This window comes from Anabas testudineus, chromosome 8 (assembly GCF_900324465.2).
Source record: "Anabas testudineus chromosome 8, fAnaTes1.2, whole genome shotgun sequence".
NCBI classification, from domain to species: domain Eukaryota; kingdom Metazoa; phylum Chordata; class Actinopteri; order Anabantiformes; family Anabantidae; genus Anabas; species Anabas testudineus.
Window position 1 is genome coordinate 12,457,881 of NC_046617.1, and position 19,018 is coordinate 12,476,898.

The window sequence follows — 19,018 nt, forward strand, 5'->3', positions numbered from 1 at the left end:
TCATTGGTTACTGTGCGGCACTGTGTGCACATCTGTCTGTTGGAAGTAATGAGGAGGACTCTACTGTAACCTCTCTATCATACAACCCCTCTGCAGAAAATATAGCATGCACATATTGTATCTGGCCATCATTCATATTTAATACTTTAAAATTAATTATTCAAGCCTTGTTTTTCTCATTCACTTATCAGTATGTTTTATTTAAGATCCCTTTACTGTTTAATAATAGTCTCGTGATACTTTTGAATTAATTATATGCTACATTAAAGAGTAATCTAATGGCATTTCTATTCAGGAGAAAGAACTGTGTATCCATGGAGCTACAGTATAATAATTAAAGAGTTACTTGATCAATTTGAAGTGTTATTTCTATATAAATATGATCTATAATGTGATCAGGTTATCATGTAAGTCTTAAAACCAGATGAAAAGAACCAATATTACACAAAACAAAGTAACTGAACAAAGTAATCAGTAACTAAAGTAACTAATTTATTAATTGTGGAATATTATCTAATGATAAATATTTGTGTGTGGCTAAAGTATGAACCATTACCTTGAGAAGCCAGTGTGACCCCTTTTTGCAGCAATAACTTTAGTTAAACATTTCAAGTAACAGTTTATCATCCCTGCACATTGACTTGGAGGTGCCCCTCCATCCTTACGGGACAGCTTCAATGTTGTTTGGCTTCCCTGCACAGACTGTTTCAGGTCTTTCCAAAGAATTTCTAAAGGTCAGGACTCAGGTGTTACCCTAATATTATGGTTTTGCTTTGACCATCCTTTGATAGAATGACTTGGACGTTTGGGCTTTTCGTCCTGCTGCATGATCTATTTTTTTGCTGAGCTGCAGTTCATGGATGGGTACACTGACATTTTTTCTGTACTTGGAAAACACTCTGGGGCTCATTGTGACTTCCTGGAAATTGCTGTTGGATCTTTATTGTTCAACTACTCCGGAGGATGGCAACAGTGGTGTTGAATGTTCCTCATTTGTACCCACCTGCCTGACAGTCAGTTGTTGGAGTCCAAACCCTTATGTAACCCTTTCTAACCTAGTCAGCATCAGCAATTCATTCTTCTAAGATCCTCACTCTCAACCCTAACCTCAACCTTCTTTGTCTAAGCTATGACACACTTAACCTATATTTAGGATCTTTGCTTCAACTCTTTAAAGCTTCCTGTAAGCCATGTACGTATACATACATCATTAGGGGTATTTTCATAATGTGGCATTTTTAAACTCTGTGGTTAGTTTTGGTGGGAACCTTCTAGTTAACAGTTTTTCCTATGTTATTAACCTTATCTTTCGTTGTACTTTAGCATATAACTACTAAAAATCAACTAACCAACCTCAACAATCTTAAAAAAACTGTCAGTACACCCACCAGACCTGCAGTTACCATCGTCCCTTTCTATATGTACTTTAAATATCCCATAACCTGTTAAAGAAAAGTGACTGGCATACCGTATGGTCTTACTCCAGAAATCCCGTCATCTCTCTATCCTCGTGAGGAAAACACATGCAATCAAGCACAGGACTCTGGTGCCGACTGAGCCCACTAGGAGTTGTGGTCTGTGATGTTTGTGTGTGGGTACTTTTCCAACTCACTGACTGAGACCCAGAGGTCCTGACCCATTTGGTTTCGGGGAACAAACTGTTCCAGATCTGACAGCTCCCGCAGTCTAAACAGCGCTGCTACAAACCAAGCACGGCTCTAAGGTCAGAGCCACAAAGCCCATAGTCACACTTGCACCCACATGGGCAGACAATACAGACATGCAGGCACAATGTATCCAGGCTTCAACTTGAAGCCTGGTTTAGCGCAGCATGAGTGTGTGTGTGTGTGTGTTGTGTGTGTGTGTCAGCGGCGAGTGAAACCACCCGCCACGAGGGATGTTGAACCCAATTAAAATGCCAGTAACAGAATTCGTTGGTTGAACAAGCTCTTTATTGTAGATTATGAATGTATTGGTTGGAGTCTGATTGCAGGAACCGGGTAGCCAGAGTGCGTGGATCTATGGATAAAGAGAGGAGAACTGATGATGAGGCAGGGGTAGGGAGCAATGGTGGGTCAGTGGAGACGTTAGCCGGGCACAGTGTGGTGTAGCTGGGTGGATTAGGTCCTCCTCTTCGTGTGCACACAACATACAAACAATCCAAGAGAAAGCCAGAGAGAAATCCCACAGATATATAAGGTACACGTCCAGTATTCACAGTCATCCACAATCCATATACAAAAGAGGGAGATCCGGTACTCACAACAGGCGTCCTCAGACGGTACTATAGACAGGGGCAAGAGCTGGAGAGCAGGTCCAAACGAGAGCAGGGGTCCAAAACCAGAAAAGGCAAAGAGAATCAAGTCACAGTCTTTCAAAGGGGCAGGCAAAACTCAGGGTCGAAAATACGGTCCGGTCTGTAACAGATGCAAACAAGATAACTAGAAACGCTGGAAAGTCAAACACAGGGTCAGGACAATCTGGCAGCTCTCTCAGGGGAAGAGCCAGAATATAAAGGGAGCTGGCACCAGGTGAAAACAATGAACACAGCTGGAAGTGATTGGAATAATGAGAATCAAGCTGCCAGCAACAGGAAAGAAAAACAGGAAGTCAGCCACAAAACTAAAAGCAGGACAGGAAGCCCTGTAGGATCATGACAGTACCCCTCCCGGAACGGACGGCCCCCGACGTCCCCCAGGCTGGCCAGGGAGGGAACGGCGGAAGGCGGAGATCAAGGCAGGGTCAAGGATATGACGGGCCGGAACCCAGGAGCGCTCCTCCGGACCATAGCCCTCCCAGTCAACCAGATACTGCAAACCACGCCCCCGCCGCCGGGACCGCAGAATGCGCCGGACAGAGTAGACCGGACCACCGCCGACGAACCGGGCGGGCGGAGGGGGACCGGAGGCGGGCACGAACCGACTGGAGAGTGCTGGCTTCAGACGGGAGACATGGAAGGTCGGGTGAACACGCAGAGCCCGAGGGAGTTGCAGGCGGACCGCCACTGGATTCACCACCTTGGAGACAGGGAAGGGGCCAACGAAGCGAGGCGCCAATTTGCGACACTCAGTCCGGAGGGGTAGGTCCTTGGCGGAGAGCCAAACCTTCTGACCAGGTTGATACAGGGGGGCAGCAGCACGGCGTTTATTAGCCCACTTCTCGTAACTACGGACAGAGCGAAGGAGGACAAATCGGGCACGCCGCCAGGCTCGGTGACATCTCCTGACTAGAGCAGAAGCTGAAGGTACCAGGGTCTCAGGGTCCAGGCTCGGGAACAAGGGGGGTAGATACCCATAGACGACTTCGAATGGAGGCCGACCGGTAGCAGAGGAGGGAAGGGAATTGTGGGCGTATTCCGCCCAGACCAGATTCTCAGACCACAGGGAAGGATCCCGACCACAGAGCAGTCTCAGTGCCGTCTCCAGCTGTTGGTTCAACCTCTCGGTCTGGCCGTTCGTCTGAGGATGGAAGCCAGAGGAGAGGCTTACAGAGATGCCCAGGAGGCGACAAAACTCTGTCCAGAATCGCGCCACAAACTGAGGACCACGGTCCGAGACCACATCGCGGGGGAGGCCGTGTAGGCGGAACACGTGTTGGAGGAGTGCTTGAGCTGTTTCCTTGGCAGAGGGGAGCTTGGGAAGTGGGACGAAGTGAACCATCTTGGAGAAACGGTCCACGATAGTGAGAACGGTCGTCATGCCCTTGGAGGGTGGCAGGCCAGTAACAAAGTCCACAGAGATGTGTGTCCATGGGCGGAGTGGAACAGGAAGGGGGCGAAGCAAACCAGCAGGACGTCTGTTGGAGGGTTTATTCTGGGCACAGTCAGGACAGGCCGCGACATACTCTCTGACATCTGCCCGCAGGGTAGGCCACCAAAACCTACGTTGCACGACAAAGCAGGTCCTAGCAGCCCCTGGGTGACAAAAGAGGCGAGAAGCATGACCCCACTGCAAGATCTTAGCCCTGAGGGCTTCAGGGACGAACAGCCTCCCCTCAGGACAGGATGAGGGACCTGGTGCAGACCTCAGAACATCCAATACCTCTTGTTCGATGTCCAGCCTGGCTGCCCCGAGACGAGCTGAATGAGGGAGGACAAAGGCAGGTTCTTCTGTCATGGTGCTGGGATTGTGCAGCCTGGAGAGCGCATCAGCCTTGCTGTTCTTGGTACCTGGAAGATAGGACAAGGAGAACTGAAAACGGTCAAAGAAGAGAGCCCATCTAGCTTGTCTGGGATTAAGCCTCTTAGCAGTTCGAAGGTATTCCAAGTTCTTGTGATCAGTCAGAACCTGGAAAGGCTGACTGGCCCCCTCTAGCCAATGTCTCCATTCCTCCAAAGCAAGTTTCACTGCGAGAAGCTCTCGATCTCCAATGCTGTAATTACGTTCTGCTGGTGTTAACCGTCTGGAGAAAAAGGCGCAGGGGTGTAACCTCTGGTCTGAGACAGAACGTTGTGAGAGGACCGCTCCTGCCCCAGTGTCAGAGGCATCTACCTCCAGAATAAACTGGAGCTTGGGATCTGGGAGAGTGAGGATGGGAGCGGAACAGAAGCTATCCTTGAGCGACTGAAATGCTTGCTGGGCTTCTGGACTCCAAGTGAAGCGAACTTTGGCGGAGGTGATGCGGTGGAGAGGTGCTGCTATGGTACTGAAGTTGCGTATGAACTTTCTATAGAAGTTTGCGAATCCAAGGAACCGTTGGACCTGTTTACGGTTCTCAGGGGTAGGCCACGAGGCTACTGCTTGGACCTTAGTGGGATCCATCTGGACCTGGCCCGCTGAGATGATGAACCCGAGGAAGGATACCGTAGGGACATGAAATAGGCATTTCTCTGCCTTGACAAAAAGGTTGTTCTGCAAGAGGCGAAGGAGAACTGCCCTGACATGGGACGAATGCTCGGTCTCAGAAGGGGAGAAAATCAGAATGTCGTCAAGATAAACAAAGACAAATTTATTCAGCATATCTCCCAGCACATCATTGACCAAGTTCTGAAACACGGCAGGAGCATTGGACAGCCCAAACGGCATCACCAGGTATTCATAGTGGCCAGACGGTGTGTTGAAGGCTGTCTTCCATTCATCCCCCTCTCGGATTCGCACCAAATGATAGGCGTTGCGCAGATCCAGTTTGGTAAAGATCTTGGCTTCCTGTAAGGGTTCAAAGGCAGAGGACAAGAGAGGGAGAGGATAACGGTTCTTAACAGTTATCTCATTGAGACCACGAAAGTCTATGCAGGGCCGAAGGCCCCCGTCCTTCTTACCAACAAAAAAGAATCCTGCTCCGGCTGGAGAGGAAGACGGACGAATCAGGCCGGCTGCAAGAGATTCTGATATGTAGGAGGCCATGGCTTTCTGTTCCGGAGGCGAGAGTGGGTACAGCCTGCCCCTAGGAGGAGTGGTACCGGGGAGTAAGTCTATGGTGCAGTCGTATGGCCGATGAGGAGGTAAAGAGGTGGCCCTAGACTTACTAAAGACTGTTTTAAGGTCCAAATACTCAACTGGGACCCTGGACAGATCAGGAAATGACTCAGGTGGTTGGCAAGGTAAGTGTAGCTCTGGAACGGCCGACCGGAGACACTCGGAAGAGCACCGGGAGGACCAACCCACAATCTGACCCGAAGACCAATCTACCTGGGGGTTATGTGTAGTGAGCCAAGGGATACCAAGAACAACAGGGTGATGGGGAGACCGGATCACAAAGAATTCTACTGTCTCCACATGGTTGTCTATTGTGAGAGTAAGGGGTGCAGTTTGCAAAGTGACATGATGTAATAGCCGGTCATTAAGGGACTGAACCTGAAGAGGCTGAGGTAATGTGGCAGTAGGTATATTATGGTCTTGAATTAACTTCCAGTCGACGAAGTTAGCATCTGAACCAGAATCTATGAACACTGGGACCTGAAGTGAGGTGAGCTTATAAGACAGTGAGGCTTGAACCAAGGAGCGAGAAGATGAGGGAGAGGCCATGGAGTGGCTCAGCAACGACCTCCCGAATCGTGCTGAGCCCGACCTTTTAGTGGACAGGAAAGTGCCTTGTGACCAGAAGCTCCGCAGTAGAGGCAAAGGTTACCTCTGAAGCGTCTCTCTCTTTCCTCAGGAGTCAAGCGAGATCGACCCAGCTGCATGGGTTCCGGTTCCTCCCTTGAAGGGCTAGGAGACAGCTTAGGCTCAGGTGTCCGCCATGACGAGGGATGAGATGGCGTGATGGTAGGTCGGGAGGGACGAGAGGAACGGTTCCGCTCGAGTTGGCGTTCCCGGAACCGCCCGTCCAGACGGGTGACGAGATCCATGAGACTCTGGAGATCTGTGGATGGGTCGTGGGTGGTCAAGGCATCTTTAATGCGATCCGACAGACCCCGGTAGAAAGCGTCCATTAGGGCTGCCTCATTCCAACCACTGTCAGCAGCCGCGGTCTGAAAGTCTATAATGTAATCAATGGCAGATCTAGATCCTTGGGTTAATGAGAGCAGAGAATGAGAGGCCTCAACAGCAGGATTAGCAGGATCAAAAATTCTGGTCAACTCCAGCCCAAACTCCCGAAAAGAACCACAACAGTCAGCTCGGCGAGCCCACTCGGCGGTTCCCCACCGTCGAGCCCGCCCGGTGAGAAGAGACAAAACATATGCTACTTTGGCACGTTCAGTAGGGAAGGCAGAAGGTTGCAATTCAAAGACCAGCTCACACTGCGTCAAGAAGGGCCGACATTCTCCTATCTGTCCTCCATAACGTTCAGGTGGCGGTATCTTTGGTTCCCAGTCAGGTCGGTAAGTGGGCCCGGTAGATGCAGAGGTGGAGGGACTTTGCTCTGGGGAGTTAGACATGTTGGCTACCTGTTTAAACAGACGAAAGACAAGAGTGTACAGTGAGCCGACACTGAATTCATGGGAGACCAGAGCTTGTTCTATGCGTTTCTGCCAAGACACAGAAACTGAACTGGCTGGGTTCATTTTGGCCAGATTGTTCTGTCAGCGGCGAGTGAAACCACCCGCCACGAGGGATGTTGAACCCAATTAAAATGCCAGTAACAGAATTCGTTGGTTGAACAAGCTCTTTATTGTAGATTATGAATGTATTGGTTGGAGTCTGATTGCAGGAACCGGGTAGCCAGAGTGCGTGGATCTATGGATAAAGAGAGGAGAACTGATGATGAGGCAGGGGTAGGGAGCAATGGTGGGTCAGTGGAGACGTTAGCCGGGCACAGTGTGGTGTAGCTGGGTGGATTAGGTCCTCCTCTTCGTGTGCACACAACATACAAACAATCCAAGAGAAAGCCAGAGAGAAATCCCACAGATATATAAGGTACACGTCCAGTATTCACAGTCATCCACAATCCATATACAAAAGAGGGAGATCCGGTACTCACAACAGGCGTCCTCAGACGGTACTATAGACAGGGGCAAGAGCTGGAGAGCAGGTCCAAACGAGAGCAGGGGTCCAAAACCAGAAAAGGCAAAGAGAATCAAGTCACAGTCTTTCAAAGGGGCAGGCAAAACTCAGGGTCGAAAATACGGTCCGGTCTGTAACAGATGCAAACAAGATAACTAGAAACGCTGGAAAGTCAAACACAGGGTCAGGACAATCTGGCAGCTCTCTCAGGGGAAGAGCCAGAATATAAAGGGAGCTGGCACCAGGTGAAAACAATGAACACAGCTGGAAGTGATTGGAATAATGAGAATCAAGCTGCCAGCAACAGGAAAGAAAAACAGGAAGTCAGCCACAAAACTAAAAGCAGGACAGGAAGCCCTGTAGGATCATGACAGTGTGTGGGCATTGACCCACACACATCACCAAGGTAACAGCCTCACTGGCAAACAGATATTAACTGATTGGTTTTTACAGTACACTACAGTACGCATGCCGCCTCCTTCTTTCTCTACTTTTGGAAGCATCTTTTAATTCATCCTATTTGCCTGTATCACTGTAAGCAGCAACAGTTTGTGCTGTGTGTGTGTATATGTCTTATGAGTGTCTGTGAAGTGGAAAAGGAGATTACCAAGCTAAATCAAGCACCGCATTTTCTGGATCCGCCACATACCACTGAGTGGGTGACGACAGGACACGACTGTGTAGAGGCTGATAGGGAAAATAGGGATGGTGCTTTGCTTGAATGTGAACATTCAGGGCTGGTACTCATTCCCTCTGGTATTCAGGTCAAGCAGCTAAGAGTAAAAACAGGCAGAGCTATGAAATCCTCCCATCAGTCATTTTCCAGCTAATTTTCCAGCACAGTCTTCAAAGCCTCAGGACTACCTGTGTTAATCAGCCATTTAATGGAAGTGTCCATGCAACATTGAATCTTACTTCTCAGACATGCCCACGTCAAAGTGAAAACAAATTTGTACTAAGTAATATACTGTAAATGAATTAATAGTCTAAAATAAAAACAAGTAAGCAAGGACTCTCTCCCTTAAAGCGACTCATCTGAATCATTACTGGTGAAGTCAATTTAGAGGCTACACAATTAGTTACGATGAGATCACTTGAATGGAGAGGATATGTTTCAAGTGACTGCAGAGTTATAACATACATAATAATGTGAATACCAAAAAATATCAGATTAATTGAAAATGCCTTAAAGCAGCATTAACTCCATCAATCAAAGGAACAAGACACATGCTATAATTTGCCTAAAGGTCATCCCCAAATGCTGAGTAACAATGCAAGGAGAGTAGACTAGTTACAAGCTTATGCATCTGAGATGGGGAAGACTGTGTATACAACAACAGTTGCCTGGGATCTTTACCAGTCAAAACTTTATAGGAGAGATTCAAGGAGAAAAAAAAACAGTTTGCTAGAAGGCATGTGGTAGACTGTCTGTTGTCTGTAGGAAGGAGATTCTCTGGTTTGATGAAATCAAAATTCAGCTTTTTGGCCATGAATACACCATCTCTACTCTAAAGGATCAGTGTGGTGATGGAGTTTGAAGGTCTTGTGATGGTAGAGTGCAAAATAAATGCGGCAAAATAAAGAGAAATGGTAGAGGGAAACATGACATTGTCTATAAGAGAAGTGCAACTTGGGAGAAGATTTATTTTCCAGCAAGACAACGATCCCGATTCCCAAGCATAAAACCAAAGGGTTTCAAAACAACAATGTTGATTTACGAATCAGAGTCCAGACCTCAATACAAATGAGATTTGTGGCTGGACTTGAAAGGGCTGTTCACTCATGATTCCTTTGCAACCTGACAGAGCCTGATCAGTTTTACAAAGAGGACCAGAGGAAAAAATGCAATGCCCAGAAGTCTAAAGCTGATGGCGTGGCTCGTCCAGCCTGTGTCCATACAGCTTAATGTCTGTTCACTATATGCTACGAGTCTTTTCTGTTGATCAGTGTCAAGAAAGACAAATGAAAATGACCATTATTCAAACTAAATAACTACAAGGTGAAACATTTTTGAGCAGGGTGCTTACTTTTTAAAGACACTCTATATACTGGATATTCTATCTATAGATGAGATGAATGGATGTGAGGAAGGAAAAGGAGGCACACAGTGCAGAGGGTGCCAGAAACAGTGATGATACATGCTGAATCAAAGGCATGGTGATTCAGAGCTCACTGGAGGACATGACATAAAGTACACATGTGCATGTTGTAATTTCAGAAGGAGACTATTAAGTGGGTTGTCATGATGTGCAAGACATGAGGCTGATCAGTATCCCTGATTTCTGTTTGCCATCACTAGATACTGTGCCACATATGTTGTTTTGATTACCATTAGAAATGGCAAGCGTGTCTTCACATCGACGCCTAAGGAAACAATATGCAACTTTTCACTTTGATAAATGAAGTACAAGCTTATCCACTTCCTTCTGTTGGTCACATTCCTGCCACAAACCTAATTTATAATGATGTGCTGTCTAGCTTGGAAACGTATCTAACCTAATGTTGGGGTAAGAGGCAATTATCAAGCTCAGGCCTCTATATGAACTCAATGCAGACGGTGAACAGGCTGGAAAAAAACCCCATTTTACTCTTTGAAAGATAATGGAAGAATATGGAAATTGGCAATCCATTCTAAGGCTCTTTTGTAAGTCTGGAGAAAGAGCGTGAGTGTGTTTCCTTTAAAGCAGCAACAGGAGGGCTTTTTTCCATGGTGCCCTGTCCATGCACATCCTAGCACTGCAAACACAGTCACCCAGGCTGGAGGTGCACTTTTCTAATGCTGTTTTGTCTGAACGTGGCCTAGATCTGAAACTCTCCTTAATATAATCTGTGATAACTGCAATTGTCTTTTTGCTCAAACTTATTTTCAACACAGCCATAAGCTTGAGTGGGAGGAAATTTGGGCAGCAACTACAGATACAAGCTGTTTGTTAAGGTTTTTTCCAAGTGATTCCAACCTTAAGCCATCGCCGCACTGAACAGAGAGACTGCAAGCATCAAGTGCACGATTGCCTGGTGGGAGTCTCTGGGACAGACCGAGATTGGGGAATCCGGAGGAGGAGCTGGAGGCCTCCTCTGCTCACTCATTCAGCATTGCAAATGGCATACTGTAGATCCCAAAAGAGACTTAAAATTCAGTTTGAAACACTTTTAGGGAAGCCTTTTGCATGCATAGGAATTATCACTTTTTTCCATATTGTAGTTTTAACTACAATGGGCAGATCAACAGTCCTTAAGTCTTCATTCATCACCAGAAAGTAGTCTAATATGGTCATCCAGAGAAAAATCAGTGGCACTATTTCCACATGTGCGTCATTTGAAGAATCTATCTCTGACTCTCTCTGTGGAACTGTGAGACAGCATCGACCCAGGGTCCTCCATAAATATTTGAGAAGCACACATTACTTCGCCAGCTGCATGGCAAAATGAAAATAAAGCACTTAAAGCGGGGCTTATACCTGCTTTATTAAAAAGCTGTCTTAAGGACTCGAGGACGATGAGCAATGTCCTGACAGATGAGAGGGGAGAGCAATGGAGTCATGGTGCCACCTCCACAATTCAGGCTGACAATGAGGAGGACATACTGGGATAAAGGGAGGGAGGGAGAAGAATGTGCTGTTCTTCAACAAAATGAATGAGATGTCTACTGCTGCTGGTTTGTGTTTACGGTACCTGAAGTGAGACTTTTTAAACAAAAGTTGTCCTTCATTAAGAGTGATTACTCCCACTCCGTATAGGTTCCGCTCAGCCAACCCGTGACTCTTTCAGTTTAATGAAGTCCGGCATGTGCTGTCAGCTGACGGTCACGCTATTTAACACCAGGCTGAGTTAAGGATTCACATTTCAAGCCTTCTGTGGCAGTAAAGAATTTGCTGAGTGCTGCACAGTCGCACAAAATGTGCTAATGAAAAAAGATTACATACATGAAGGTAAATAAAATGCAATAGTGGTTTAGCTATTTTATTAAGGGTTGACTGCTCGCCACATCAGTGTCATAATTAAGTGATAAATAATTAAACAAATAGGAAATACCAAACTATAACAAACTGACAGAAAATAATAAACTGTGTGAGGGAATATACACAGATTAAGAGAGGAAAGCTAAGAAAGGAGTTCATTGTGTCTCTGTATGTCTGTGTATGTACAGGAAGAGAATGTGTTAAGAACAACCACTGCACTAGTCATGCTTAATCATAAATAAAGCATACAGTCCCACCCACACATGTAGCAAGGCCACGACCGAAACATAAGAGCATGCACGCGCACAGAAAGTCCAGTCAAGGTGCAGCACTGGTCTACCTGAGGCTAACAGAACAGTGGAAATGCTGTGGTGACTGCGATCAGTTTGCTCTTGTTTCTGCGAGAGTCCACGAGGAGAATCTCTAACACACCACAGATAATGTCATATGCAATGATTCAGACAACCAGGACATAATTAAATGTCTCTCTCCCTCCGAGATTCTGAATCTCCCCCCTTTGCGGTCTCCCCCTCCACCTCCCTCTTCCTCACTGGTATGGTTGCTATGCATGCACAAATGTTCTTGTTCTTGACCGAGGGACCAAGTAATGACAGTGCTGCAGGGTGGGCTCTGTGCCAAACTACACACCACTGCAATCAAGCCATCTTAAGAAAGAGTGGATGGAGAGTGAGATACAGTTTCAACTGAAAATGCTATTTAACAGAACATATACAAATTAGGACATGGATTGGGCAACTAGTGTGGCAACTAAAGGTCTTAAGCTCATTTAAGGTCAGCAGCCAAAGTCATAGACTCGTCTGCATAAAGAGACGGTTTTAATTCCTACATGCATCTAAGAACTCATCTCACAATCTAACATGTCTGTGACATCTTGTTAAATATAACATTTAGAACCACAGTGTACATAATATGTCACCATATGTAACAAGATGGTGGCTGCTGCATTTATTTAGACCCTTATGTAACCCTCCACCTCCTTTTGATGCTCCTACTGGTTAAACATGAAATAAAAAGAGACACTGAAAGAGAGAAGTCAGGAGAGCAAAGAGAGCTGCTGATCTCTCTGAGCATGTGTTTACATTCAGGACAGTGCTGCAGGGGCAAACGCACTCCTCCATCTGCCCTGCCTGGGATGCACCAAGTGGTTTCCAACAACAACACACACATGCACTCTTACACCCACGGACACACACATCTAATAGGGGAGAGGGAGGAAAAGTGGTCAAGTGCTGAGGATACAGCAGGCAAGACATGATGGACAGGCACAGTAGAGAAGTGTGACCTTTGGGTTTAGATTTACAGGACAGTTAGGAGGAGGCAGGAGCAGAGCAGTCGGTCACAAAAGAGAGAGAGAGAGGGGGGTGCACTCTACAACAAGCCAAGTGAGTGACAAAAATCAACTTACAGTATCTGAACAAGGATTTCTGTTTCATTGAAGACACACTAGCCTGTATCCAGGCAAAGTGCAAATGTAAATAAAATGCATATGAGCAAAGAGTTGGCTGTAAGTCCATTTTTGGTGTTAAGATATTCTGTAGTTTTAGAATTGGTTTTGTTAATCTTGTTTTTCATGTATCAGTGTGAGTTAGGGCAGGCGGAAGGGCAATAAAATACTCTGGAGAATGAAGGAAATGGACAGCTAAAGCCGGGGTTGTTGAGGTGGAAAAAAAACAGGGAAATGAGTGGATGGGAGAAAAACCAAAAGGGAGCCGGCAGCACAAGACTGTGATGAGGGAGGGCTGAACGTAGAGAAGTGCAGGAGGAAGAAGCAACACGCCAACACACACGCACAGTATATGTCCGTCTAAGGAGTGGTTGACAGCAGAGAGAACAGCGTGACGTGATTAATGGCTGGGTTATGCACCACCGATTTACATTGTCTCTGCCGTTTTCTAGTCTATGAATGATTGCAGATGGCTGAGGATGGCTCCGTCCTGCAGAGAGTCATGATAACTACTATTACCTGGGAGGGAGACCCCAAGAGGACCACTGTGGATCTGTATTACAAGCCTGTCGTGTCTGGCCCCTGACAGCCTAGTTAGAGCCCTGCTGAAAGGAAAAGGTCTAAATATCAACTCTGTCTGCAATGGACGGATCTTTGGAGTTAATTTCACTGATTAACTAACCACAGAACCTGGGCATTGTAGGTGCAACATGCATTTATGTATTTATTTAAAATATCAGAATTAATGTAACCACAGACTGGAAGCCTCTGCTGGCCTCCGTTCTGCATTTTGCAATGAGGGCTGTTCAGTCAGAGGATAATTGGGAGATTATTATTTAGCATTAAAAGAATCAGAGCTACTGTTCTACACAAATGGAACAAATGTTCATGGTTTATAATGCTGGCAAACAGATGGTTGAATGAATGAATGGAATGAAAATATTTTTATCCTCTTGAGTGAAGTAGGGGAGGATACTTGACTTGAGGATTTCAGGATCTTCTTTGCAACAGGAAGCCAGGCAGTTTACTGAAAAGGAAGATTGGGACCATACCACTAACATTCCTGTGACATAAATCCTACTGTACCAATCACTTAAACTATTTTAGACCAGTTTGTTAGTTGTGATAATTACATTATTAGGAAATGTATTTAAAAATTGCACCTTTCTTACTACTTAGATATATTAATGAAAACCGGCACAACCTCATTATTTTTTTTATATTGTTATCTCTGGCTGTAAAAAATACTAATACTACTTTCATCCTGTCATGTATGACCAGAACATTTGCACACAGGAGAACACAGCTCTCCCTCACACTATCCAGGAAGCAGTGTTTGAGCCCTTGTGTTTAGGCTTCTGGCTGATAAACAATAACTGGATGCATGTGCAAACCATATGCAGACACAGAAATGTGCACTTCAGATGACATTTCAGTCTCATGATGCAGACAAAGGCAGTGTGTGTGTGTGTGTGTGTATATTTGTGTGTAGGTGTGTGAATGCCTGCGTGTTGAAGAAAAACTGAAATACCAGCAATACCTGAGCTAAACAAGTTAATGTGTGTTATGCAGGCTCCCATTCACTCATTATTCCTCCCATTCTTTTCTCATTTCCTGACGCTATTGTTCAGCACATACTTCCACTCTGACACACATGCGGTGAATTCACACACACTGTCCAAATGTCTTCTTTGAGCCATGCTATTCATTACTTAATGTGTTGTAAATTTCACCGTCAACTGATCAGCCGATACACCTCAGCCTCTCCACTTCCAGCCGCCATGTTTTGAGTGCTCGCTAAATGGCTCTCTGTGTGCTCTAGTGTTTACAGAAAAAATTCAACAAGAACTTAAACAGAGCTTGGTGATAAATTAAATACTGCATGAGGCCCTCTCTAAAACAAGCAACCATCTCATCACACATAGAGAGCTCATAGAGGAGACATAGATGGTTCCCCTTGACTGCTTAAATCCACTTCATTCTTATTCTAGTTCCCCTAGAGGCAGACTTACATAACTAAAGTGCTCTGTGTTACACATGGAGAGATGAATAATCAAAGAGTCAGCGGTGCTGACTTGTACTGACCTAGTCAGTGGGAGGAGCTCCGAGTGCAAGTTGAGATGCCACATCTTTCCTCTCCTGCATTATCACCTTGTTACAGCCTTCAGTGTTTTGTCCGTGTGTAGGATGGAGGCAACATGTGCAGGCTTTCCTGCATGTGGAATGTGCATCGTGCATAATGTTTAAGTGTGTGTGAGGGATAGAAAACGTGTGTGTTATTCTGTGTCTACATCAAGATAGCATCTGTAACATGCATGCTGGTTGCCACTGCCACCTCCAGGCATCAGTGCTGAAAGACAGTCTCCCACAGTCCTGCACTGTCAGCTTGTTAGTGTATCAGTGCTGCCTTCTAGGTCAGACCGTCTTCTGTTTCCCCCGACAACAAGGTGATGCATATTTATTGTGTACAAACGACGTAGACATGTTTTCAAATAGCTACTCTTTGTGTGCACACACGTATGCACGTTCGCATCTACTCCCTCGACTGATGGGAGAGCTCTCCATGGTACTGAAGCTGTATCAAAGCAGGTGCTAGCTGCAGTTGTCATTGGTGCAGAATGCCACACACACTGGGCTGGCTTCCCGATGCCCGCACACAAATCAAGCCCCAGCGCAGGCATGTGAGGCCTATACAGTCCTGCTTTCGTGTGTTTCCTGCAGCTGATGGCTTATATAATGCCATGCGATGTAACAACTCCTATGGCCCCCTGGTTGTTTTCCTCTGTCTGTGTGTGTAGGTGCGTGCAGAATTAAACCACATAGCCTGAGGCATTTGGTGGAGGTGCAACTGTGGAGGAAGGCTTGGAGTGTGTGTGTATGTGGCCGGAATAGTTAATATGGTCAAACGGTTTGCTGAGCCCTAAATACGTCGTAGCGTTGGTGTGTTGTAGCATCTGTTGTGTTTACCCTTCTATTATTTTTCTGATTGTTTAGCCGTCTGACCGCAGCATGAGTCTGGCGACATTTCCTCACTTCATTGTGATTGTGATTGCTCAGGTCTCTAGATATGTTTTATTAATCTACTCTCTTCTACTTTGCTTCAAAGACACCGTATTCAGCATCTCACAGCTGACTCCGATGCTCCTCCCAGAGTGTGTCCCTCCCCTTCAAGGGACTCTAGCATTTCTTTGTCCTCGGCACTGGCAATGGGAATGATTGGTTCCTCCCCACACGCCCCCTCCATCACCTAGGCAACATTGATTCTCATTCTAATTACTGAAAAGGCACCGGACTGCAAGCGAGGTGCTGCTTGTATGAAAAATTGATATCATTATGACAAAAGAGCAATAATTCAGGCCCCACTGGCTACTCCAGCTGCATGCACAAGACATTTACATATTCACTCATACCTCAGTTTCCACCTAAGACTAATCAGTTCTGATGCATGTGATGATTCAGTCTTGAACTGCCACAGACGCTATTAATGCTGCTACCACCAGCTGAAAATAGGACTGGTTTACTGCACAATCCTCAGAGTTAATGTTGCAACTCTACTTTCTTTCTAGTCTCCTCCAAAAAAAAAAACATACCAGACCAATTAAATTAGGAAATGCCCCAGAAGAGCCACAGTTAGCAGGCATTCTACCCACATTTCAGCTGGGAACCATTTCAGATTTCTGCTCTGAGAACTGTTTTGCAAAATATGTAAATAATCAACAGAGCTGTTCCTCTTTAAAGCATATTATAAAACAAATAATGATATGTGTAACAATTCAATGCATTAATTTACATTTTGGCTGAACGTCACATCCGAGCAGCTCTATAGGAGGCAAAAATACAAATTTATCTTTAGCTTTATCTTAAAAAACATGAACCTTTTGCAGAGGATTAAAATTACATCATATATCTTGCCCTATTGTACAATGTTGCTGCAATAATAAGCACAGGGACTTCCCAAATGCGCGGCATATCTGATCTGTAACCCCCTCTTAGTGTAATTATCTGACTAATGAACAACACAGTTCAGATATACACAATGAGACGTAAAGAGCCACAGAAAGGTAGAAGAGGGTGGACTAACTGGACAAAAAAAAAAGGAATCAGGGATCACTGAGAGCGTGGGGTTTGGGGGAGAACAGATAGAGCCTGAAACTTGAGAGCCACCATTATTTGTATGCTCAGCACACTGCGCCCAGTTCAGGGACTCTCTCAGTCCTGTTTACACTTGCACAGTTATTTATTCTGCTCTAATTCAGGTCCTCACACAGGCTGCCTGCACAGCCATGGTTTCATGCTCCTGTCGTCCTGTAGCACTGCAGCAGCACCTGGGTACTCCTTCACCAAGGAACCCACCTCCCCAGCACCCAGGGGATGATTCAACGCTGCATTCGAATGGGCATAATGTACCACAGCCTTAAACAGCAGAACAAACCACGACTGTCATCAGGTCACCATGTTGTGGTCATAAACTCACTCTCTGATCCAAGCAAACCCATACAGTACATGTACGCACATATGAAGCTGCAAGGATGTATTGCAGATTCAATGCAGGCACAACTTTTAACCCTCTTGTCACCAAAGCTGTACAAGGAACAGAAAACATCCTTAAGCTCTTCATTTGACGTTTAGTGTCACTGTAGTGATGAAAACAAGGATGTTATGACAATCTTGGACCAAAATATGTGTGAAATGTGTGACATGGCAACGGTGGAATGGCCTCGCATCAAACAGAGTCAGAGTTCAGCCACCGAGATGTGATGATCATGAAAAACATCCACAAACAGATCTGCAGCAAATGGACAAACGCCCCCCCATCCGAGTCCTTCGTCAGCTTGACCCTTACCTGTATCAAAGTGAGAGCTGAAGGCAAAGCTGGGATTGAAAAACGCCGAAGACATGACAATCACATGTAGGGCAAAGACCATCCTCCTCGTTTCCTCAAGGTGCAGGATAAATCCCGGGCTCAGGTGCGCTTAAAGATTCAAATAACATGGAGTGGAAGCAGGAATGCGCAGCATTTTATTCCATCACACCTCACAGAGAGAGCCCCCCTCTGAAAATGCTGCTCCACCTTCAGCTCGATCCGACTTGGAGACAGATGTTGACAGCCATGTCCATGTTACCACATCTGTTAGTTTACTTGCTTGAGAGAAAAAAAAAAAATCAAAATAAATATCCTGGCTTGCGCCTTATTTCTCGTGGCTGCTTTTCTAAACAGGATTAATGCGCCTCAGTCTGACTCAGTCACCCAGTGAAATGCTTATCTCCTATTTACACCGATTTCATACAGTCAAATGTTGACTGTTCCCAAAAAAAATCTGGCAAAACTCCTTTTTGTTTTCCTTCCAAAAATAAGCGTGTTTGCTCTTTGTCTCGTACCACACGGAACATGCTGCTCACTGGAGGAGCAGCTGTAGCGATGCGCATTCGTGCTTCAGATTCGGCACAGAGAGACACTACGCGACATTTTGCACCAGTGTCAAGCGAGAGATAATGCACAAGGAGCCAACATCCGTTTACAGCTTTCAAAATAAAACATCCAAGTCGGTTTTAACTTCCGCAGTGCTCCATTTTCGTCTGACACGCTTGAATTCTGCAGGAATCTTGCAAATGCTATTTAATGGTGTGGAGTAGTTGAAGCTGATACGTTTTGCCTACTGGTCTTTACTGGAGAAGAAGGACACAGGAAAGCAGGGTCCTCAGACAGGCCAGAAAGAAGACCAGAGAAGACCAAAAAGTGCACCAACGTGGCTGTGAAATGATCCCCCCATTGTCCACATTGTTGTCCTGCAGCTTGAGTCATTGACTGGCAGGTGGCGACTAGTGGACAGGTGAGGAGGTACTAATATAAATGGTGTGTCAAATGAAATCTGTGTAATTGTAGTTTTGTTTGTGCAAGACTTCTAATAATTTTATGGTTGTAAAAGCAGTAATTCAAAAAATAAATAAATAAAATAAGGATGTAACATGTTATGCGATATGACAGCAGGATGATTTGAATTTCCAGGTTTGACTAAAGGCATATCTGCATCTACCCAACAAGTGACTGTTTGCCTCTTTTCATATGATCTAGAAGTTAAATTTAAAACATGTGCATTTTGCTTACTGCTGGGTCTGATGTTGCTTTTCCTGTGCTCTGTGATTCATAATGGCTCTGTAAGATGTGATGTTCCTTACTCTTTATTCAGCTATTCTATTCCCATGATTTATTC

General features: G+C 45.5%; 1 protein-coding gene across 1 annotated transcript in view; it reads right to left on the minus strand.

The window, feature by feature from the left end:
* The window catches only part of aatka (apoptosis-associated tyrosine kinase a), a 35,252-nt gene extending 17,019 nt beyond the window's left edge, over positions 1-18,233 (minus strand). The window contains exon 1 of the mRNA XM_026373783.1: positions 17,650-18,233. Coding sequence (XP_026229568.1) covers positions 17,650-17,731 — 82 coding nt within the window. The 5' untranslated portion in view covers positions 17,732-18,233. The remainder of the gene's footprint in view (positions 1-17,649) is intronic.
* Between the last annotated feature and the right edge of the window lie 785 nt (positions 18,234-19,018).